The sequence below is a fragment of the Ambystoma mexicanum genome, chromosome 6q, assembly GCF_040938575.1.
Source record: "Ambystoma mexicanum isolate Mex_15411 chromosome 6q, UKY_AmexF1_1, whole genome shotgun sequence".
NCBI lineage: Eukaryota > Metazoa > Chordata > Amphibia > Caudata > Ambystomatidae > Ambystoma > Ambystoma mexicanum.
Window position 1 is genome coordinate 1,562,579,063 of NC_090937.1, and position 24,419 is coordinate 1,562,603,481.

Below are 24,419 nucleotides of genomic sequence, written 5' to 3' on the forward strand. Positions count from 1 at the left end.
CAATGGTACATTCTAAATTGGGAAGATTTTGTGATATGCCATCTGCGGAGGTGGTAACTGTCAATGTCAGTATTTCACCCAGAAAATCTGCCCAAGTCTAAATGGGCCATTCATTCACTCGTTTTATTTTCTCACATACAACTAATACTCCCCATGGATTACAATACCATGTTATATTGTGTTGCTTTCAGCATTTACCATTAAATAAATCTTGCCCTTAAGGTGATGCATAACATCTGCTTCTTTGCTAGTTACACATGCAATTTAAAACATTTTAACATAGCAAATGTATTCTGACATTAGGGATGTCCTCTTCTTGTTCACACTGACTTGATGAGATGAATTTCATTCCCTGGCTGCCTCCTGTCATGTTTGTAAAGAAAGAGGATGGGCCAAGCATAAGCAAGGATCGCGCTTGTGAAAGCAGCACTATATATGCAGTTCAGTGCTTTACTTACACCCATAGCTGCAAAGACGATGGCAAAGTTGTCTTCATGGTAGTCCATCACGTCTTTAGATTTCTTAACCAACCCTGCTTGTCGACAAATCTGGGCCGCAATCTGGAAGAAAGAGGAAACACAATCAAATTAAGTAAGTGTCTCCTTCGGACAGGTTCGGACTGGGGCATAAAATTGTCTCTGGCACCAACGAAAAAGTGGCCCACAGTTACAAATGTGAATTCATTCCTTTTGTGACGCTGTTTGATTAGCACCCGATTGGGAGGATTTTGATAAAATATGATACAAATTGTACATTTTAAAGAATATTTAATCAGCAACACTGGTCCAAACTATTAATCACATAGTGAAGTAACTCATCAAACTGGCCACTTTGATCCAAAAAATTGGCCCAGACAAGCATTTTGTGTTTTTGGTTCGCTCATGGGCCTATTGCCCTATAAGCCAGTCTGCGCCTGCCTTCAGACCACTTTTGTTTATAAAGATGGTTCACATGCAGAGAGCTCTAACAGCACTTAAAAATGGTCAAAAGCAGGGTCGAACTGTGGCATAAAATTGGCTCAGGCACCAATAATAAATTGGCCCAGAGTCACAAATGACAATTTGTTCATTTTGTAACAGACTGTTTGAGTAGTACTCATGGAGTATATTGTTGTTAAATGGGTTTGCAAATTGTGCCTATGAAAGAGTATTTGTTCATTAACACTGGTCAAAAGTACTAGCTGCGCAGTGAAGGACCTCATCAAACTGACCCACTTTAGCCAAAAAACCTGGCCCACTTTAAGCAAACAAACTGGCCCACACTAGCATTTTCTGTGTGCACCTTGGATATTACCCGATTGCCCTGTAGGAAAGTCCAAGCCTGGTACAAAGTGGCACCAGACATATTAAAGCTCTAGACTGACCTGAACATAACAGGGAACAGGCTCCCCTCCCTTCACCTCGCTCTTTTCCATGTTGTCAACCTACTTGGAATCATGCTCACCTTCTGAGCAAGCCAAATGACTGCCACAGGAGTTTGCCTTGTGATAAACCTCCAACACCGTACAGAAACCTGCTCAGCTCTTTTGACTTCAATGAGCTCACCCTACAATCCTTCTGCACCCCGGACACGCACCAGGTTGACTTGTAGGCATCTGCCAGAATCATTCCTCACCAAGGCTCTAACCTGCTATCTATCTTAGGTTATCAAGGATCCAAGAAGGAAACAAGCAGGGTAGCATAATTGGGTATTACCCAAATTGGTCGTTTACAATTGTTCGAATGAACAATTGACCGAATTTAAAGGGACGCAATTGACCTTTTTACAATTGACCGAATATATATATATGGGTTTTGGGGGGTTTGGCGTTGGGTGGGGGGTTCTGGGGGGTTTCCCCCCACATATATGGTACAATTGACCTTCACAATTCGGTCAATTGTGAAAAGGTCAATTGTCATTCGAGCAGTTGTAAAACGATCAATTCGTATACAACCGCATAATTGTTTAGCCGCCATCTGAGAACTGTTCTGCTTCTGCTAAGATGTACCTCAGGCACTTGTGGTATGTTCCGTTCGACCCGATGCCATGCTTACTTATGCTCACCCTATGGCTAGGTCTCAGATTTTCTATGGAGCAATTGGAAAGAACCAAATTGCAGCAGAAGTTGTGAGAGAGAGTGAAAGACCGAAGACCTGCGCTCAGCCCTGTGGGTAACGATAAAGGAGAATTAGAGAAAAGCTCAAATGTGGTTTGTATTAAACAACCAGAAAGGCGATGGCTCTAAAATTCACAGCTACCTCTCAATGTACAGAAGTCGCTATGGAGAAAGAGCAGCAACTCAAAACCTAAACCTGAGATGAGCCCAACGGGGGCAAATGGAGGAAGTTTATCATCAAGAATAAACTCCAGCCGACCCCAGGACATAATTCCGATCTACATCGACGAGATCAAGGAACCAGTGGGACTGAAGGGTACGTATCACACTCCATGTTGATGGATATTAGCCGCAGGCACGGCCACCCACCCACACGCACTTGCCACCATACACCATTCTAGGATACAATGCATATCACCTCTCCTATTAAAATGCAGCTAAGTCCCACAACAAAAATGCGGTCTAGCTGGACACCTAATGAGTCTCCTGCACTCGCACAAACTCCCGACTACCTCACAGCACCCATCCACATGCCTGCTCGACATGGGTAGCTAACAGGGGCGTGGCCATCCCCACCAAACTTCGTGTTGGCCAAAATGCACACACGCATTCTAAACTCCTCTAACAAATTTCCCATACCTTTCACTGCAGTCCCACGAGGGTGTTCACCTACAGCTCTTTGAGGCCATACCAATGGGAAAAGGTGCTATACAAATGACAAATTACATATCATCAAGAAGCAGTGGTCAGGGGGTGTAGCCTTTTCTGAATTAACTTTCTGAAATGTAGTGAAATGATCAAAGAAAACCATACTTTGCAATTCTTTTGTTTATCCTGGAATATTCCTGAATTACCTAAGGAGCTGGATAATAAGGATTGGCGTGAATGGATTGAGAAGGTGGAAATAGCCGCCTAAGAGCTGGCATTTGACACCACTGGAGTTAGAAGGGTTCTTAATGTTTGCAAAAAGAAATCCAGTATGGCGTCTACAAGGAGGACTGGTGCTATATTTTTTATAGAGCTTGGTTTGAGATTGGACCAGGGTTTTTGTAGACTCTCCTAATACATCGTATGTATGGACATATATTGAGGTCAGCTTTTATAATGCTCCCAAGCGGAATGGAGGGATGACATTGAGGGACAATCTGAGGGATGTGTTAAGGCTTTAGCATGGTATCCTCCTGTTACCAAGGCGATCATCTTGTCCCTAATCTATCCTTACACTAGAGATAGGTAGAAATCTTGAAATTATAAAGATAGTGTTTAATGGATCTCATTACAATGTCAGCAGTAACCCGCCGATGCTACCGGCGGGTTGCCACTGAACTCGTAAAACCGTTCAGCCGCCTGAGATCCCGGTGCCACCAGGACATTACAAGTCCCTGCGGCCCGGGATGTCAGGTGGCGGAAACTGTAAGTCCCCATTCCCGTGTAGCTCCATAGGACTCCATGGGAATGGGGACACGGAAGCACCAGCACCATTGCTAACGGTGTCAGACGGTCGGAAAGGAACCGCCTGATACTTTAGTCAGGGTGTGTGTGTTTATGTTTATTTAGGGCACCTACCTGGACTAAACCATCCAGCCTACCATGGGGCTGGCTGGAATGTTTGGAATAAAACAAAGGCTGAAGCTCCCCTTCCCACTACCTAAGAATGGGCTGGGCAGGGGAAAAAGGATTCTAAATCAAATCGTTGGAGAACAGTTTAAGAAAGGAGGGAAGAGAAGCAGCAGCAAGTGGTGGCTCCATCAGGAGGTTTGGTCTCGAGCCATCCCCCAGGTTTTAAAATACTTTGATCACCGGGCAGCGATGGGAGCTCTCCCAGCATCGTTACAGATACCAGGAACGCACAGGGCAGTGATGGCTGTCGGCCGGCCGGGGTGCCTGACAAGACTGGCCCATTGCTAAAGGCCCAGAACTTGTCAGCGTGGCGGTCCGGGTGAAGAATAGAAAAATAGAAGATGACCCCAGTCCACCCATGCCTCATGATCTCCAGCAATCTCCCTCTTAATCCTTCTTGCATCTCCTCCTGGTCCCCAGCGACTTCCTTCCTCGTGTTCACTACCACCTGCGTTTCCTGTTTTCCAGCCTCCTCCTCATTCTCTTCACCCAGCTCCTTCTCCGCTGTACTATTCAACATACACTTCAAGCTTCTCCTTTGTCACAACCTCTTTCTAAAGTCTAGGCACCTCTCTCCTTCTAGACCCTTTCCACCTCTCTCTCCTCCCTCTCTTCAACTGTCTCCAAAGTTTTGCCATTATCACCTATTCTAAACACCCACACTGTCTGACTCAGTTGGTGAGGGACTAGTGTTGGCTGCGGTCACAATGTTGACCTGTTCTCACAAATTGATTATGTCAAGATGGCTGGTCCAGCCTCCTGGATTTCTTGTATGCCATAAGTGCTTTCTGCAGGGAGACGCGAGAGCTGTGGTGTGTTACTTTAATGTGGCGTCCATCTGGAAATGTTGGTCAGCCTGGTGCAAGGTCTTTATTTCTGTGAACTCTGTGAACCCTAACGCGCGAACAAGGTTGCGTAACAGTCTGTGTAGGACCTGTGATATCATGGTGGGCTCTGGCGTGGGACTGAGATTTTGTTTGCAGTCTCCTTTATGTTTTTCCCAGTCTGCTTGGAGCTCCAAATCCACCTCCAGATAGTGCTGCTATGACTGTGCCCCAAAATGGGGAGGAGGCGCTTGTCACCAGTCTGCAGGAAGGGTGTGGATGGTTGACCCAGCTTGATCCAGGGTACTTGATGGATGGGTTAAGGGCCAGGCTAGTATGCATGTTTATGCAAAAAGGACACGCATACTTGGCACTTAAGGAGTTAAAAGGGCAGTGTTGTTGTCAATATTTCTGTCACTTTCACCTTTTCTATTACAGGAACTAAATGAGGGTTACCAGAGAATCCTACCCATAACACCAGTTTGGAAGGAGCGAGGGTCTACCCACACCCGTAGGTGATACCGAACAAAAACTAGAAGCTAATAGAGGGCATCCAGGGAGCAGGGAGGTGGGGAGTACACATAAAGGGGAGACAGGGGGGCACGAGTACCTTAGTGCATACAGAATGATTTATAGGGCAGGTGCTGGTGCAGAACTCCATCTTGGCAAGTAGCAGCCATCTTAGAAGTTAGGCCCAAGCTTGGTGAACAGTATTCTGTGTATTAGGATTAGGACCCTTTCATGAGCACGAACACCACCCCCACCTTGGCCAGATCTGTGAGATCCACAACCTCCTCCATTGTTCCCACAACTACAGGCCCTCGTGACTGGGAAGAATGCGCCCCGCAAGGTAATGAGAAGGGAGCAGAATGCCTCTTGGCAGTACCACCCCGCAGAACAGATAGCAAGGCCCTCCTGCCCCCAACGATCCCTACGTGACAAATATGGCTTTACCATGCTTTGATCCATGACCCTCACATGCCACAGTACCATCCAAGCCCAGACCACAGACCATAAAACCTTTAGACCCCTCGATCGATCACTAAGAACAGAAGGCAAGGCTATCATGCATTCAGGAATGGCTCATGTGATTTATGCAGCAAAGTGTAGGGTGGCATCAGAATTAAAGCTCAAACCTAAGGTGGAAAAGTTGGAGTTGCTGATCTGTCTTGAAACAAGTGAAGTTAGTGTGAGTTATTGTGTCCTCAGTTCTCCCCCGAGCCCAACCCTGTATCTGCCAGGTCCATTGTTACAATCGTGAGAATAACATTCTGTGTTCGAGTAGCTAATTAATTGTTAGGTCAGCTCACCGCGGATGACGAGCCTAGCAGCACCCACGTGAACAGAAATGGACAGGCGAAGATGGACGAATGGTCTGACATTCGATATGGAGCAGGCCCTACATCTATAGGCCTTTGCCCATCCGTATAGTAGAATTGTACTGTTTAGGATGTCATTAGTGATGCTTTTTGTGCTTATAATGTACTGCACATGCCAACGGACCTCAGAACGTTCCGTAGCAGAAGAATTCTTTGCTGATGCATTCCTATTTTTGTAGAATGAAATACTTGTTATCCTTGAAAGAGTGTCTCGGGCCTTTTTCCCTAGCGGGCTGTATTGTTTCTGGTGTGAGTGTGCAGGGGAGTGCCTTCACATCCCTGGACCCATCACCCTCAAGCTTGGGGAGTTAACATTCCTACTACAAGCAGCTGCTACCAGGAATCCATGTGCCAGAATTCCACCAATGAGCATCCAGAAATAGCTAATGTACACACTTCGGCACAGTGGGATGGATCTGTAACTGACCGGTGGAGCTTTATACAATAATTGAGAAACGTCTAGACTACCTTTGACTTTTATTTTATTTATTTTATTTTTGGATTTATAGAGCGCACTACAGCCCAGAGGCATTGAGGTGCTATGATTTTATGACTTTAATACTGTCATGTTTAAATCCATATGGTATCTATCAATAGAAGCACCTTATCGACATCTATTGCCTGCTCCTAAGACGCTTCTTCAAGCAAATTTAGTTCTTGATCCACACTTTGATCCCTAAGTGCCACTGCTGTCCCCTGCAGTGTCCGGGGTACAATTTGAAAGAGGTTTGCATGATTATCCTCAGACTGTCGATTCAAGAACCAAAAAACCATCATGATACCTTTGGCTTAGTGTGCGGGCCAAACGTATGCCCAAATAACACTTTCAATTTACATCTTCCAATTTCAGTTCTCCCAAGTCCCTTCCCCGGCACCGATTTCTCCTGAAAGACCTTTGCCTGCATCCCAGTGGAGCTTGTCACTAGAAGATTGATCTTTCAATGTTAAGTCGTGTGCTGCCTCTGAAGACCTAGGCCATCGCTACCAGACTGCAGTATCTTTTTATGAATGGATAAATTGTCATTCCAGCAGCTCAAATTTGAAGAGAAAGGGTGGATTGAAATTCTCTCTTTCTAATGGAATCTGGATTAAAATATTGAAAAGATCCCTTTGTATAAAGGGAGTGAAGAACAATTATCCCACACCATTTTTTATCTATACATATTCAGATTAGATATGTATCAATATCAGAGGGCTCAGTTTTCTGTGAAATCCTTAATTGGGTTGACATTTGATCAGCAGCATTTTTCGCAGTAAACGTATTTGCTCCATGTTGCGACCCATACATCATTGTGCGGAAGTCCAGCAGCAGAGAAAATTGGAATCTTCTGGCCCCTGGCAATGCTGTTCATGACATCGATGGGGGAGATTCCAGTCTGGATCATTTCTTCGGGGTAGGTTCGACAGTTAGGGTTAATCGGCTGCCCTGAAACATGAAAAAACACAAAACGCAAATCACTCAAGGCACCTGTGACTGATTTTAAGCAACTGGCAGGGATATTTCAAGAGACACACAGCTACTTTAAGTTGCCCTTGGAAACTTTCAGGCGTGCTCTGATTATTGTACACCTCTCAGGGCTAAGTGTTCTTATAAAGGTACCCCCTTAGGGATGGCGTTCATGTAGCCGTCCTGTGCGGGCTTCACAATCGCTCACGGGTGGTTGTCACAACATATTATGCACTCATGCTCAGTCCAAACTGTACCTTGCCATGCACCCCTGGCACATGCCTCATTACAGAGTCATCTCACATGGGTGACATCCATGCTCCCATCATAGCTGAAGAGTGCAGCCAAGTCCAATGGCCTCTAAATGGCAAGGGTGAAGGCCTCAGCCTGGCCAAATGACTAAAAGCATATGTAGCGTGCTCCTTAAAGAACACACACTAGACTTGACCTTAGCCAAAAAGCCAAGAAGATGTTATGGCCATTTCATCCTCACGTCCAAATCCTGAGGTTGTTAGAATGAGCACAAATGGTGCATTGTTACCAACACTTTAATGTTACAGTGAGTGTTGTAATAAATGAAATAGCAGCTTAGAGTGCATTATCTACTTGGTAATTGAAGCACAGAACCCTCTGGTCATTGCTATGTCCCCGGAATGTTCCTTGATTTTATTTGTGCTGTTGTTCCCCTTTCCTTTTCTCGAGGGGAGATATCTAAAGAGTACAATAGGAGTGTACACGACTGTCTGTCTTAGAATGTCAGTAATTGACATGGATTAGATAATGTTTTTGCTCAATAAGACTAGTGTAGCGTTCTGATTGGGACTAAAATATATAGTTGAAATGATGTTTACATATGAACATTGCTCATTTACAAATACAAATACATTATTTCCTCCCTTTATTGAGAATACGCGCCACATAACTCTCAAAAAGTCCTGCATTCTTGGAAAGGGTCGCACTCAGATTACAGCCAATGATCTGATTCTTTGGGGAGCGACAAAGCAATGTTTAATGTTGCATGCTGGCCACTGATTGGTAATACCGAACTGCCCATTTGTGACAGCATGCACAATCACTACTAATTAACAAAAAATGAAAAGTAACAAATGCAGTTTTACAGCTTGCATCTGCTCCGCGCGTCCATTAGAATGTCTCCCAGGACCCCAGAACCCTCATGGAGCATATACACATATATATTGGTAATACCGAACTGCCCATTTGTGACAGCATGCACAATCACTACTAATTAACAAAAAATGAAAAGTAACAAATGCAGTTTTACAGCTTGCATCTGCTCCGCGCGTCCATTAGAATGTCTCCCAGGACCCCAGAACCCTCATGGAGCATATACACATCCCCTGTTCCTCTCCCTGTACAGACACCGTGTCTTCAGTATGATGGCGACATTTCTGCAGGATGCATGCCTCCATGACATGTGTATGTTATTACTGCTGTCATGCTACTTTTAACCATAAACCCCAACAGCGCCCTTCTAGAAATCTGTTTCATTTTCTGGCTGTGCTGCTGTCAGCAAAGAGATTGGATGAAAATATCGAATTAAAAAGACTGATATGATATGATATGATGTGGCATTTGTAACGCGCCTATAAACAAGTGTTTCAAATAGTGTGCATTCAGTCTAGTAGAAAATACCTACTACCAAAATACTGAACTAGGGGAGAGGGGGATGCGGGGGAGTCCCCTGCTTCATAGTTCGGTATTATGGTCTGAGGGGATGGGGGGGTGCCCCCGCATACATTACATGTGTTGCAGAGGAGAAAAACAAACAAAGGTTCGAATTACAAAATGCGAACAAGTGGTGTTCATAATTTTATAATTCGATCTTTTGGTTTACGACTTTATAACGTACATCCGTCAGCAACAGCTGGGGTGGATCTAGCGAACACGCATTTATCAGCACAACTCACCCAGAGACATAAAGTGAGACATAGAAAAAGAGAGAAAGAGAAAGAGAGCTAGATTGGCACCGGCAGGAACAGTCACTTGTTTAATACATTCTTTTCTTACCATTAATGTCCAAAAAGTCCTCTGCCATGACCGTGGGGCCTTTATCGATGGGCTTCCCAGAGCCGTTAAACACCCTCCCTGCGAAGAGAGGGGCATTTATATGTGTTAACCTCTAAACATTAAAGTTAAGCTAAAAACATAATTTCCACAAGATTATTTCTACTTTAATATATAATAAAGCAAGCCAAATGAATACAGCAGAGAAACCACAAATAAAGCACAAAATCCTGAAAAAAAAGTATCAAATATTGTTAGAATGTTTTAGGAAAGTAGGTCTTGCAGTTCTTGGAGGCAAATGCATTGGGCGTATCTCACCTTAGAATAGAAAAGATGAAAATCGCAGCACTTCCTTAGAATCCATACTAGGCAACTATTTTAAGGCTGTAGTGATGGTGACTCCAGCCCACCCCCACTTGTGCCCCATAAGAAAGGCCATCCACACTCTTGCCCAGCACCTCAAGAGGCATAGCCACTTTTCTTAAAAGATAGGTGTGGATGCATCCAGCTTCCAGGTGAAGGGTCAGGGTGTCATGTCATCTAGTGTACAGACAAAGCCCTTTAGGTGTCGTTCACCTGAAGGCTTGATAGCGGAACATCGATTCTGGACGGGTCTCCTACTTCTGCCTTTTTAAAATGTATTTAATTATTTATTTGGTTTTATAACACAGCAATAGTACACAGGAGACTTCAGAGCTAGCGTAATCTCTGCTGATGGGTGCTCTTTGTGTTGATGTATGTTTTGATGTGTGGTGGCTCGCCCAAATGCCAGTCGCGCCCCTCCCCCCCTCTATCCAGCGATATTATCAGCTGTCACCTTAATATATACTGGGTCTAGTTCCAGGTGTGCTCCCTCCCTTATGTAGCGCCTAATCTTAGAATTGCTTATGGTTTACGAGTAATGCTGAGCAGAAAGCTCCCTCACTTAAAGAATAGGATGTATACTAATTGACCTTTTCACAATTCACCTCAGGCGAATTGACCTAATTTAAAAGGTCAATTAGGACACATATGCAGGGTGAAACCCCCCGCAGTCCACCACCCAATCCAAAAACCCCTGCAATGCCCAACCCAATCCCCTTATATTATTTATAATCCAAAACCAACCCAATACATATATAAAATAACTAAAATAATATAAAGGTCAATTGTGCAGAAGGTCAATTAGGACCACTATAATTAGGTCCATTAGGACAAAAGGCCATTGTAAAAGGTCAATTTGGGTAATACCAAAGAGTCCATAGGCCAGAAAATCCAGAAGATCCCAGGGGTCTTCTGGCACCTTTAACTCGTCTGGGAGTTACTGGGATAGTGGTGTATTCTGCTTAAATGAGAAACCTGGTATTTCATTGTTGTGCTGGACATGTATCACCTTCGAAATAATGACTGGGCAGATGCTGTCTGTATAATTGAGATCCTTTATTCCAGAAGTACACCTGTTGGCCGGGCAGCATTCCCAGCCTCAGTCCTCCTCCTCTCTTGGCCTCTTCCTATCTCCCTTCCCATTCCAGAATCCTGAGGGTCGTATCTTCATTCATCAGATTTTGATAAGATTTTGAAGTGGGAATATTTGACTCCCTATTTGTTAAAGTTGGGAGTAAAAGATATGGAGTAAAAAAGTAAGTCCAATTCCCAATGGGAGTTTTTTATAAGTGAGTAAATTTTAATTGTAAAAGTGAAATCTTTTTGTGCCCATTATTCCTTTGCACCTAGTTGTTCGTACATATTAAAACATCCATGTTTACTTCTGTAGATCAGGCAGTTAAAATAGGAGTTTCTTCCTGTGGTACTATGTGCACTGCTGACCCAAACATGCCCATGAAGTGGTGGAAGCAGGGGTACAGAGTTGCGTGTTTCCTATTTTTTGTAGGGAGTATTTTTACTCCCTATTTTTATTTTTAGGGAGTATTTGCCTATTTCTAGGGAGTAAAAGAGGCGGATACACCCCTTATCTGTAGGGATGCCTACAGGCCTTCGCTATGTGACCAGTTCTGCTGCAAATATAACATGTTGTCCCGATTGGCAAAATATGTATTTGACGTTGATACATGATCTCGTGCCCCAGACCACACCCATCGCATCTCATTCTTTTATGCATTTTTATTTGTATCTGCTGTGGCCAATGTTGCACAGACATGCATGGCATCAGTCCTCCTCTCCTTCTCTATCGTCTTGCGTGCTCCGGAGGAGCTCTCTATTCTGTTTGTGATACGCATCACTTCATCCAGAAGAGGTTCCGATTCCTCCCATATTCTGTGCATCTGTGCAGTCGCTATTCGAAGATGATAAATATCACCCACAATGGAAAACCTTTTGAAAGTCATTGAAAGCCTATCTTTTAATGCTTCCAAATTGCTAAATGTTACTGTTGCTTTTATTTAATGAACCTGCTCCATTCTTTCATTTATGTTTAATTTCCTATTTATTTTATAATCTTATATTTGTGTCATTTTTTTAAATTAGACTTTATTTTATTTTTTATAGAATGTTTGTCTTGGCCTTTGAAGCCAATTGGTGAAAAGGCACTTTTGAAATGTTTCAAATCAATTAAATAAAATGTTTTATCAATGAAATAAAATGTTTTAAAAGATAAACAATGAAGTATAATTGTGTAGTGATATAGATTGTAGTAGCATAATAGTGTAGTCATCATATTGCTAAATGTCAATAGACACAGGTGATTCCAAACAGGCACAGGAAGCACTTGTTTCAGTGTCACGCCACAGCAGTAGCGTATAGTGGGTGATTTGGGAGGTGGTCTCTAACAATGAACTATTACAGTATCCAAAGCAATGCCTTTTATGGTCAATTAATTAAAAAATGACACTTCATGTAGGGCACACTTTCATCTGAAATATATTTAACAGCTTGCCAGCACAAGAGCACTCATTTTGTCATCCTCTGAAGGTTGAAAGTCTGAGCTAGCTGGTCCTTCTTAGAGGCAAACCTGTGATCTGTAAGTCTCTGGGCAGATGCTTGGCTCACTATGTGGGAGTAATCACTGTAACCTAAAATAATTAAGGTCAGGTGGCACAAAGACCAAAATGCATAGCATACCAGAACTAGGCCAAAGATGGTCAAACAAGACCCTTGATGTTCACCTTAAGCTCTGCAGGGAAAACCTAAAAACGGAATTTCATTGTAAGAGGGATGTCCTCCTTGGAATAACATCCATGTGTGCAAATCCTGTCTATTAGACTGGAGGCATAACATAGCATTTCCCCAACAAATGATAATATTGCCTTTTTCAAAGCGCTTTTAAGACAGATTACTTCCACTTCTAGCTGCTTTAATAATGTCTGATACCATCATCAATCACCCTTGCCATGAAAGGCCAAATCAGGGATTGGAATGTGTGCCCTCAGGCTGAACCCAAACATCTTGGGTGAGGGTGTGTGTACCTCACCCAGCTCTTGCCAGCTAGCTCTCCAGTAAGAGCCTTCATAGGGGCATCCCTGCGGCTCTGCAGTGTTCTAGGTTCTGAATGTTGCTGTGACTCCAGTTATCTTACCAGCAGCAGCCAGCCATATATTTGTTTTGCCGAAGCACACTGCATGCTGGGCCTTGCTGGCCAATACTAACATAATGGGAAAAGTGGTACTACAAGTTCCAGAATCCAAAGTGCGGCTGGCAGAAAAGAACAGGACCTTAGGGATTTTTACCCTATTGGCTTGGTGCCAGTTGACCGGTAGGTCACTATCCAACATTCCTGCCAACCTAAAAGAAAAGTGGATCCCTGACTTCAGATCCATATGATAGGCAACTTCTGTGTATAGGCGCTACATAAATAAACAATACTATACCAGGTAATCCCCGTCCTATTTCAAACAGTCAATTTCTTCTAAAGATATCTGATGAAGTTGCGACTAAACTTTTTCCGGACAAACCAAGTACTAGGTGACCTCCAATCAGGTTTCCACCGGGGAGAAGCACAGAGACAGCTCTTATTGACTTGAACGAGACACTTCTTAACATCATGGACCAGGGTTCTACGGCACTGTTCATGCTATTAGATCTGCCGGCGGCCTTCAATACCCTGGACTATACCATACTCCTGCCCAGGATTAAGCAAGTTGCAAACGCATAAGAAAACGCCTCCTCAAAGATTGCATTGCTAAAGTGAAACTGGACGCATATGGGTCGGACTAACGCAGTGTTGAAGGTGGAGTTCCACACAGTGCTTGTCTCTCCCCATTGCTGTTTAATGTATCTGTAAAACCACAGCATGGCTGGTTACTATCCGAAACCATTAGCTTTCAATATGATGCTGATTTTCCATCTCCATCTTCCAAAGACCTCAAAAGAACTCAAAACACATAGCACACATCTTCAGCAACATTGAGCACTGGAGGGACTCCAACTGGCTGAGCCTTAATGCATGAAAAACAGGGTGCTCTATTACATTTTCAGCCACTAAGATAGCCCAGCGGGTTGAGTGATGACTGCTGCAATCTATGTGTGATCTGCAGGTTGTAGGTTTGAATCCCGGAAAGACCAACTCAGCCTTTTATCTTTCCAAGGTCGATAAATGAGTACCAACTTTGTTTGGGATGATTAATGAATTTAAATATGTTATATGTACAGCACTAAGGAGTAAACGCTATATAAATAACAAATCATTACCTTTACACCTTGCATCACCCAGTTCACTAGAAGAAATATTACTAAATAGAGTCAATATTGAGTGCAATCATCTGTGAAAAATCTTGGAGTTCAGTTTGACTCACATTTGTCCATGAACCAATATGCCAACAATCCTCTGCTCCTCAAACTACCATCTCATGATTCGCTTCAAATTACAACCTCATGATTTGCCTCAAACTACCATCTCATGATTCGCCTAAAACTGCCATCTCATGATTGTCCTCAAACTACCATCTCATGATTCGCCTCAAACTACCATCTCATGATTCACCTCAAACTACCATCTCATGATTCTCCTCAAACTATCATCTCATGATTCTCTTCAAACTACCATCTCATGATTCTCTTCAAACTACCTTCTCATGATTCGCATCAAACTACATCTCATGATTCGCCTCAAACTACCATCTCATGATTCTCAGACAAATCACGCCATTCTTCCCGGAGTATTGCGCGATACTATGGCCCGAGCAGTCATCAGCTCTAGGATTGACTATGGGAATGCACTCCTATTGGCTGCTCCTTAGTAAGCCCTAGATCACTTCCAGGCAATTCAAAACATGGCAGCCAGGATTGCAACCAGTGTCTCATACTGAACACACATTTCCCCCGTCTTTAGGAAACTGCGCTAACTCCCGGTCTTGGCCAGAATTACATATAAGACACTTGTCCTTGTGATCAAGAGATGTTCGCTGAATTTCTGCAGCGTAAATTTCAGTTCTATTGTCCACCTCACACACTTAGATCTGTCTACTCAACGGCCTTAATGAGCGATTGATTTGAACGGTCTGGAGCAATTGCACGCTCTTTCCAAGTTCAGGCGATCAAACTCTGGAATTCGTTCCTACCATATCTTCGCACCAGTAAACACCTTCTTGACTTCAGATGAATACCTCCAAGTTATCTTTATGGTCAACATCCCAGATCGGTTGGAACAATGCCTTTGTATCTTCAGACAAAAGTGCTTAGATACCATTTGGTTGTAGGAACTGTAGAAATGCATATACATAGATAGATAGATAGATAGATAGATAGATAGATAGATAGATAGATAGATAGATAGATAGATAGATAGATAGATGGACAATGTGGGTAATGGTCATCAAGGCCTGGCTGCGACTATGTGGTACTGCAGTTGAATTCCAGCTGGTGTGACAATAGTGTTAGCCCCTTTATTGTGGGCAGACATGGCCGGTAATGCCCTGCCAGCCTAAGTCAGTTAAACCCGAACACTGCCAGGGCCTGGGACACCTCAAGACCGTTATTGGCCATGTTTGTCCACATCAAGTGGGTTCGCACTATTACCACTACAGGACTCCATAATCTGGCGTGCTATTCGTTGTCTATTAGAAAGGCCTGCAGGCGTGTGGCGCACTGTATAAGAATTAAATACAAATAAATAAATAAATCACGGGGGCGCAATTAAAGTGTCCATTTGCATAGTGTTAGTCTTTTAAAATAATAAATGCCACCCACAACCCAACACATGTGTAATTCTAGAAAGACCAGCATGTGGTATATGGTCCCAGCACAGAAACTCAAAAGTCCATGATACGCCGGTCAAGTATTACCAGCTCCAAAAATGACCCCACTCCAACGTGCCCTCCAGTGCCCGCTGAAATATAGGTGGATTGGCCGGGCAGAAGATTGCTAGCCTTCCATGCCAAATGAAAACCCCTGGCACCCCCCTGTAGTGACCCTTCCTGTATCCTCCAATCAGGAAAATTGGAGGAGGCCATGTGGTCCAGCACTCCAACTGCTAAAGCCCTCTGGGGCTGAAAGAAGGCAGGGTACTGCCAGGACTTTCCGAATACATCCTGGTGTAGATATTAGGGTCAACGGGGTGTTGAGATAGGCTGCCTAAGGGGGCTTCAGAGAGGTACGTATGCAGAGTCATAGCTAAGTGTCTAAGTAGGCATTGGAAAAGAAACATTTTTCTTATATCTTTTTAGTGCTTGGAAGTAGGTGCAGAGAAAATGTAACAGGATTGGACATCACAATGCAGCAAACATTCTTAAGGAAGGTTTTCAATTTCAATGCACATTTTACAGTGTTACTTGATGCCATCAGCAAGCGCGAGGAACAGAATCCAATCAGGGAGAGCCAAGGCCAGGATTTGGCCAATCAGATATCTACAGAAGGGGTCGTTAATAGCCCCCTTGAATTAAAGCATCACTCCAACTGCACTAGATTTTTTTAGATTAGCTGAAGCCTGCTATCAACCAATAAGAAAGCACTGGATATTCTAAAAGCATGATTGTACATTACAATAAAAAATGTGTTTATCTGAGGATTCAAGGCATTGGTCTTCATTACAAGTGAACCGGTCCAGAATTAACGTGCACGTAACAACGTTACCGGTGCCTTTTCCAGACTGGCTCACTCCGTGTTTGCCACTAGGGACTGTGGACTACTGGCAGGCCTGATCTGCCGGTAGTTCAGGCCCCTGCCAGCAGATTAATCAGTGAAGCACTGGAACCGTTAACAACGGTGCCAGTGCTTCAGTGTTCCCATTCCCATGGACTCCATGAGAATTGGAATTTTCTGTGGATATCAGGTGGTGGAACCGGTAAGCCAAGGTTACCAGCCAGCCGTCGGTTCTACCGGCGGCCTAGCAGCAACCTCGTAATGAAGCCCATTGAGTTTAATCAAATATTCCCTCCATTTTAACTGTGGTCGGACATGTATGTCTTTGGTCCCCATGCTCGTTGAAAAGGATCGCAAACCCATGTCCATCCCAGTCCTTCTCACCAACAGAGCCAGTTCAGTCTGCAGACAGTTTTCTCCTCTTGCCCCCCTCCCTCTTTGCCTGGATCTGTCCTCTAGTTTAGAAAGGACTGTGTTGTGACATAAGATCCTTGAGGCAGCAGGGTAGGTACATGTAAGTTCCTTTGTTAAGCTTCTTCAATCAGTCCATACGACTGGTAATATCAGGACAGGACTGTTAGGAGCTGAAGCAGAGCCCACTGGCTCCCAGCTGGAACACACATTCATACATCAACATTCCAGTCACTCACTGAACACTCTCTCCATGACATCACTCAGTCCATGCAAGCAGGAAGGCACGATACAACAGACTGACTGTTAAATGACTGTTAGTGAATGTTCCCGGGACAGCCTTTCAGCTCAGCCTGCGCTACCATACAAGTGAACTGCTTGAGGTAAACGGAAGGTGAACTGCTACCGCAGCTGAGGATATCATATCTTGGATGATCTGATGGTATGACCATGGGTACCACAGGGCACTTCCACCAGGGGAATGTTGGCGCTGACTGGGGGACAGCCAGAAGATGCATATTACTCTAGTGAAGTGACCAACAAGGGACATAAGGAATGATTTTAAAAATTAGATACGAGAGGCCAATTCCATGATAGGCACAAAAGGTCAGACAAGGAGTATTGCAGGCAATTCTCCAATGAATTGGAAGCCAGTGGAGTTTGGTGAGCATAGCACAGTGGTTAGTGTGGAACGGCGTCCTAAGGCGTGCAGAGCAGACACATTTTTTATTAGTTAGGGCATGGTTGTGCATCCTGTGGCTCTCCAGATGCTTTGGACTATGACTCCCATGATCCCTCACCAATGACTATGCTGGCTAGGGCTGATGGGAGTTGTAATGCAAAACATCTGCAGAGCCGAAGGCTACGGAACCCTGAGATGGGCAGATATTGCCATAGCCCACAGGCAAGGATACTGATGCAGACAGTCCAATACCTCTGTGATTTTTATGTAACGAAAGAAGGTATTTTTCTGAGTAGCCTCATTGCATAGAAGCAGCCCTTGGTGACAGGGTTAATCTGAGCCACAGGTGATCAACCGCTAACCCAGCTGGCACACAAGTGAATGAGCTGGATCGGTGCCGCTTTGCAGGGTGACAGGGTTGGCCATAAAACCAGTCCGACTTCAGAGTAGAATATTCAGAAGCAGATTAGCATCTGTTGCCATCCTCTCTAACTGGGCGGCATAGCATACGGTGGACGGTTCGGTCCTAAAACCACCACCCAGACGGAGCCATTGGAGGTTGCAACCTATCTTTATTTCCCTCTACAGCATATTGCCTTTTCCCGGGCTCTAGTAGCCCCTCCTCATCCTCCCTTCCTCCCGTGCCATCCCCTTCCTGTTTTATCCTTAACGTCACTCTTCCCTTAAGGTCGTCCTCTGTCATTTGACCTGCAAGAGCATCCCTTTTAATATGTTAAATGTTAAATGTTAAAGGTATTTGTACCGCGCACCGTCACCAACGGAATTGGTCCCCAGGCACTCTGGCGGATCTGCAAACGATAAAGGTGGGATGGGTTAGTAGGTTGAAGAAGGGAGTAGGATAGTGAGAGAAGTGGTGTGCTGTTGGCAGCTTCAACTTGGTATACACCGGGTGCTGAGCTTTGGTGCGGGTTTTGGATCGGTGTCAGTCCGCGTGTGCTGTTGCTCCGGCATATGTGTTGTTGTAGTGTTGGGAAGAGCGTGTGGCTTGTTGTGCGAGAGATGGTTGTGTGAGCTTTTTGAGTGAGATAGGTATGCAGAGTTTGAGCTTATATTGGTTAATGGGTTACCTTTAGCATGCTAATTAACATTCACAGTTTTGTCTAAGTGGGGCACTAGTTGACCTTTACGATCCTATCTAGATGCGGTGCAGGTTAATGTTTAGAATTCTATCTGGGTGTGGGCCTGCTAACATTCACAATCTTATCTAGATGTGGTGCAGGCTAGTGTTCACAGTTCTAAGTGTGGTACATGCTAACATTCAAGTTTCATCTAGGCGCGAGCATGCTATCTTTCAATCAAAATCATTTCTGGATGCTGCACATGCTAATGGTCACAATTCTATCTGAGTGTGGACATGCTAATAATCACAAATCTATCTAAGTGTGGACAAGCTAACATTCACAACTCTATCCAAGTGTGGACATGCTAATATTCTCAATTCTATCTGAGTGTGGACATGCTAAAAATCACAAATCTATCTAAGTGTGGACAAGCTAACATTCACAACTCTATCCAAGTGTGGACATGCTAAAATTCTCAATTCTGTCTGAGTGTGGACGTGCTAATATTCACAACTCTATCTAAGTGCGGGCATGCTAACATTCAAAGTCCTGTGTAAGATGCGATGCAGGCTAATATTCACAATTCTATCTGAGTGTGGACATGCTAATATTCACAATTCTATCCAAGTGTGGACATGCTAATATTCACAAATCTAGCTAAGTGCGGGCATGCTAACATTCAAAGTCCCATCTAGATGCGACGCAGGCTAATATTCACAATTCTATCTGAGTGTGGACATGCTAATTTTCAAAATTCTATCCAGGTGTGGACATGCTAACATTCACAATTCTATCAAAGTGAGCACATGCTAATATTCACAACTCTAAGTACGGGTCTGCTAACATTCAAAGTCCTATCTAGATGCGACGCAGGCTAATATTCACAATTCTATCTGAGTGTGGACATGCTAATTTTCACAATTCTATCTGAGTGTGGACATGCTAATATTCACAATTCTATCCAAGTGTGGACATGCTAATATTCACAACTCTATCTAGGTGCGGGCATGCTAATATTCAAAGTACCATCTAGATGCAACGCAGGCTAATATTCACAATTCTATCTGAGTGTGGACATGCTAATTTTCACAATTCTATCTGAGTGTGTACATTCACAATTCTATCTGAGTGTGGACATGCTAATATTCACAATTCTATCCAAGTGTGGATATGGTAATATTCACAACTCTATCTAAGTGCGGGCATGCTAACATTCAAAGTCCCGTCTAGATGCGATGCAGGCTAATATTCACAATTCTATCTGAGTGTGGACATGCTAATATTCACAATTCTATCCAAGTGTGGATATGCTAATATTCACAACTCTATCTAAGTGCGGGCATGCTAACATTCAAAGTCCCGTCTAGATGCGATGCAGGCTAATATTCACAATTCTATCTGAGTGTGGACATGCTAATATACACAATTCTATCCAAGTGTGGACATGCTAATATTCACAAATCTATCTAAGTGCGGGCATGCTAACATTCAAAGTCCCGTCTAGATGCGATGCAGGCTAATATTCACAATTCTATCTGAGTGTGGACATGCTAATATACACAATTCTATCCAAGTGTGGACATGCTAATATTCACAATTCTATCCAAGTGTGGACATGCTAATATTCACAACTCTATCTAGGTGCGGGCATGCTAACATTCAAAGTACCATCTAGATGCAACGCAGGCTAATATTCACAATTCTATCTGAGTGTGGACATGCTAATTTTCACAATTCAATCTGAGTGTGTACATTCACAATTCTATCTGAGTGTGGACATGCTAATATTCACAATTCTATCCAAGTGTGGATATGGTAATATTCACAACTCTATCTAAGTGCGGGCATGCTAACATTCAAAGTCCCGTCTAGATGCGATGCAGGCTAATATTCACAATTCTATCTGAGTGTGGACATGCTAATATTCACAATTCTATCCAAGTGTGGATATGCTAATATTCACAACTCTATCTAAGTGCGGGCATGCTAACATTCAAAGTCCCGTCTAGATGCGATGCAGGCTAATATTCACAATTCTATCTGAGTGTGGACATGCTAATATACACAATTCTATCCAAGTGTGGACATGCTAATATTCACAAATCTAGCTAAGTGCGGGCATGCTAACATTCAAAGTCCCATCTAGATGCGACGCAGGCTAATATTCACAATTCTATCTGAGTGTGGACATGCTAATTTTCAAAATTCTATCCAGGTGTGGACATGCTAACATTCACAATTCTATCAAAGTGAGCACATGCTAATATTCACAACTCTAAGTACGGGTCTGCTAACATTCAAAGTCCTATCTAGATGCGACGCAGGCTAATATTCACAATTCTATCTGAGTGTGGACATGCTAATTTTCACAATTCTATCTGAGTGTGGACATGCTAATATTCACAATTCTATCCAAGTGTGGACATGCTAATATTCACAACTCTATCTAGGTGCGGGCATGCTAACATTCAAAGTACCATCTAGATGCAACGCAGGCTAATATTCACAATTCTATCTGAGTGTGGACATGCTAATTTTCACAATTCTATCTGAGTGTGTACATTCACAATTCTATCTGAGTGTGGACATGCTAATATTCACAATTCTATCCAAGTGTGGATATGGTAATATTCACAACTCTATCTAAGTGCGGGCATGCTAACATTCAAAGTCCCGTCTAGATGCGATGCAGGCTAATATTCACAATTCTATCTGAGTGTGGACATGCTAATATTCACAATTCTATCCAAGTGTGGATATGCTAATATTCACAACTCTATCTAAGTGCGGGCATGCTAACATTCAAAGTCCCGTCTAGATGCGATGCAGGCTAATATTCACAATTCTATCTGAGTGTGGACATGCTAATATACACAATTCTATCCAAGTGTGGACATGCTAATATTCACAAATCTATCTAAGTGCGGGCATGCTAACATTCAAAGTCCCGTCTAGATGCGATGCAGGCTAATATTCACAATTCTATCTGAGTGTGGACATGCTAATATACACAATTCTATCCAAGTGTGGACATGCTAATATTCACAATTCTATCCAAGTGTGGACATGCTAATATTCACAACTCTATCTAGGTGCGGGCATGCTAACATTCAAAGTACCATCTAGATGCAACGCAGGCTAATATTCACAATTCTATCTGAGTGTGGACATGCTAATTTTCACAATTCTATCTGAGTGTGTACATTCACAATTCTATCTGAGTGTGGACATGCTAATATTCACAATTCTATCCAAGTGTGGATATGGTAATATTCACAACTCTATCTAAGTGCGGGCATGCTAACATTCAAAGTCCCGTCTAGATGCGATGCAGGCTAATATTCACAATTCTATCTGAGTGTGGACATGCTAATATTCACAATTCTATCCAAATGTGGATATGCTAATATTCACAACTCTATCTAAGTGCGGGCATGCTAACATTCAAAGTCCCGTCTAGATGCGATGCAGGCTAATATTCACAATTCTATCTGAGTGTGGACATGCTAATATACACAATTCTATCCAAGTGTGGACATGCTAATATTCACAAATCTTTCTAAGTGCGGGCATGCTAACATTCAAAGTCCCATCTAGATGCGACGCAGGCTAATATTCACAATTCTATCTGAGTGTGGACATGCAAATTTTCACAATTCTATCTGAGTGTGGACATGCTAATATTCACAATTCTAACCAAGTGTGCACATGCTAATATTCACAACTCTAACTAAGTACGGGTCTGCTAACATGCAAAGTCCTATCTAGATGCGACGCAGGCCAATGTTCACAATTCTATCCAAGGGTGTGGACATGCTAATATTCACTATTCTATCCAAGTGTGGACATGCTAATATTCACAATCCTATCCAAGTGTGGACATGCTAATATTCACAAATCTATCTAAGTGCGGGCATGCTAACATTCAAAGTCCTATCTAGATGTGACGCAGGCTAATATTCACAATTCTATCTGAGTGTGGACATGCTAATTTTCAAAATTCTATCTGAGTGTGGACATGCTAATATTCACAATTCTATCCAGGTGTGGACATGCTAATATTCACAATTCTATCCGTGTGCACATGCTAATATTCACAACTCTAAGTACGGGTCTGCTAACATTCAAAGTCCTATCTAGATGCGACGCAGGCTAATATTCACAATTCTATCTGGGTGTGGACATGATAATATTCACTATTCTATCCAAGTGTGGACATGCTAATATTCACAACTCTATCTAAGTGCGGGCATGATAGCATTCAAAGTCCCATCTAGATGCGACACAGGCTAATATTCACAATTCTATCTGAGTGTGGACATGCGAATATTCACAACGCTATCTAAGTGTGGGCATGATAGCATTCAAAGTCCCATCTAGATGCGATGCAGGCTAGTATTCACAATTCTATCTGAGTGTGGACATGCTAATATTGACAATTCTATCCAAGTGTGAACATGCTAATATTCACAAATCTATCTAAGTGTGGGCATGCTAACATTCAAAGTCCCATTTAGATGCGACGCAGGCTAATATTCACAATTCTATCTGAGTGTGGACATGCTAATTTTCACAATTCTATCTGAGTGTGGACATGCTAATATTCACAATTCTATCCAAGTGTGGACATGCTAATATTCACAACTCTATCTAGGTGCGGGCATGCTAACATTCAAAGTACCATCTAGATGCAACGCAGGCTAATATTCACAATTCTATCTGAGTGTGGACATGCTAATTTTCACAATTCTATCTGAGTGTGTACATTCACAATTCTATCTGAGTGTGGACATGCTAATATTCACAATTCTATCTAAGTGCGGGCATGCTAACATTCAAAGTCCCGTCTAGATGCAATGCAGGCTAATATTCACAATTCTATCTGAGTGTGGACAAGCTAATATTCACAATTCTATCCAAGTGTGGACATGCTAATATCCACAAATCTATCTAAGTGCGGGCATGCTAACATTCAAAGTCCCATCTAGATGCGATGCAGGCTAATATTCACAATTCTATCTGAGTGTGGACATGCAAATTTTCACAATTCTATCTGAGTGTGGACATGCTAATATTCACAATTCTATCCAAGTGTGCACATGCTAATATTCACAACTCTACCTAAGTACGGGTCTGCTAACATGCAAAGTCCTATCTAGATGCGACGCAGGCCAATGTTCACAATTCTATCTGGGTGTGGACATGCTAATATTCACCATTCTATCCAAGTGTGGACATGCTAATATTCACAACTCTATCTAAGTGCGGGCATGATAGCATTCAAAGTCCCATCTAGATGCAACACAGGCTAATATTCACAATTCTATCTGAGTGTGGACATGCTAACATTCACAATTCTATCTGAGTGTGGACATGCTAATATTCACAATTCTATCCAAGTGTGGACATGCTAATATTCACAACTCTATCTAGGTGCGGGCATGCTAACATTCAAAGTACCATCTAGATGCAACGCAGGCTAATATTCACAATTCTATCTGAGTGTGGACATGCTAATTTTCACAATTCTATCGGAGTGTGTACATTCACAATTCTATCTGAGTGTGGACATGCTAATATTCACAATTCTATCCAAGTGTGGATATGCTAATATTCACAACTCTATCTAAGTGCGGGCATGCTAACATTCAAAGTCCCGTCTAGATGCGATGCAGGCTAATATTCACAATTCTATCTGAGTGTGGACATGCTAATATACACAATTCTATCTAAGTGCGGGCATGCTAACATTCAAAGTCCCATCTAGATGCGACGCAGGCTAATATTCACAATTCTATCTGAGTGTGGACATGCAAATTTTCACAATTCTATCTGAGTGTGGA

General features: G+C 43.0%; 1 protein-coding gene across 1 annotated transcript in view; it reads right to left on the minus strand.

Annotated features, from left to right (window-relative positions):
- Window positions 1-24,419, minus strand: part of ATP6V1B1 (ATPase H+ transporting V1 subunit B1) — a 433,722-nt gene that overhangs the window by 121,762 nt on the left and 287,541 nt on the right. The window contains exons 5-7 of the mRNA XM_069632272.1: window positions 9,394-9,471; window positions 7,205-7,344; window positions 459-560 (exon numbers count right to left, since the gene is read on the minus strand). Of these exons, the coding sequence (XP_069488373.1) occupies window positions 459-560; window positions 7,205-7,344; window positions 9,394-9,471 (320 nt within the window). The remainder of the gene's footprint in view (window positions 1-458; window positions 561-7,204; window positions 7,345-9,393; window positions 9,472-24,419) is intronic.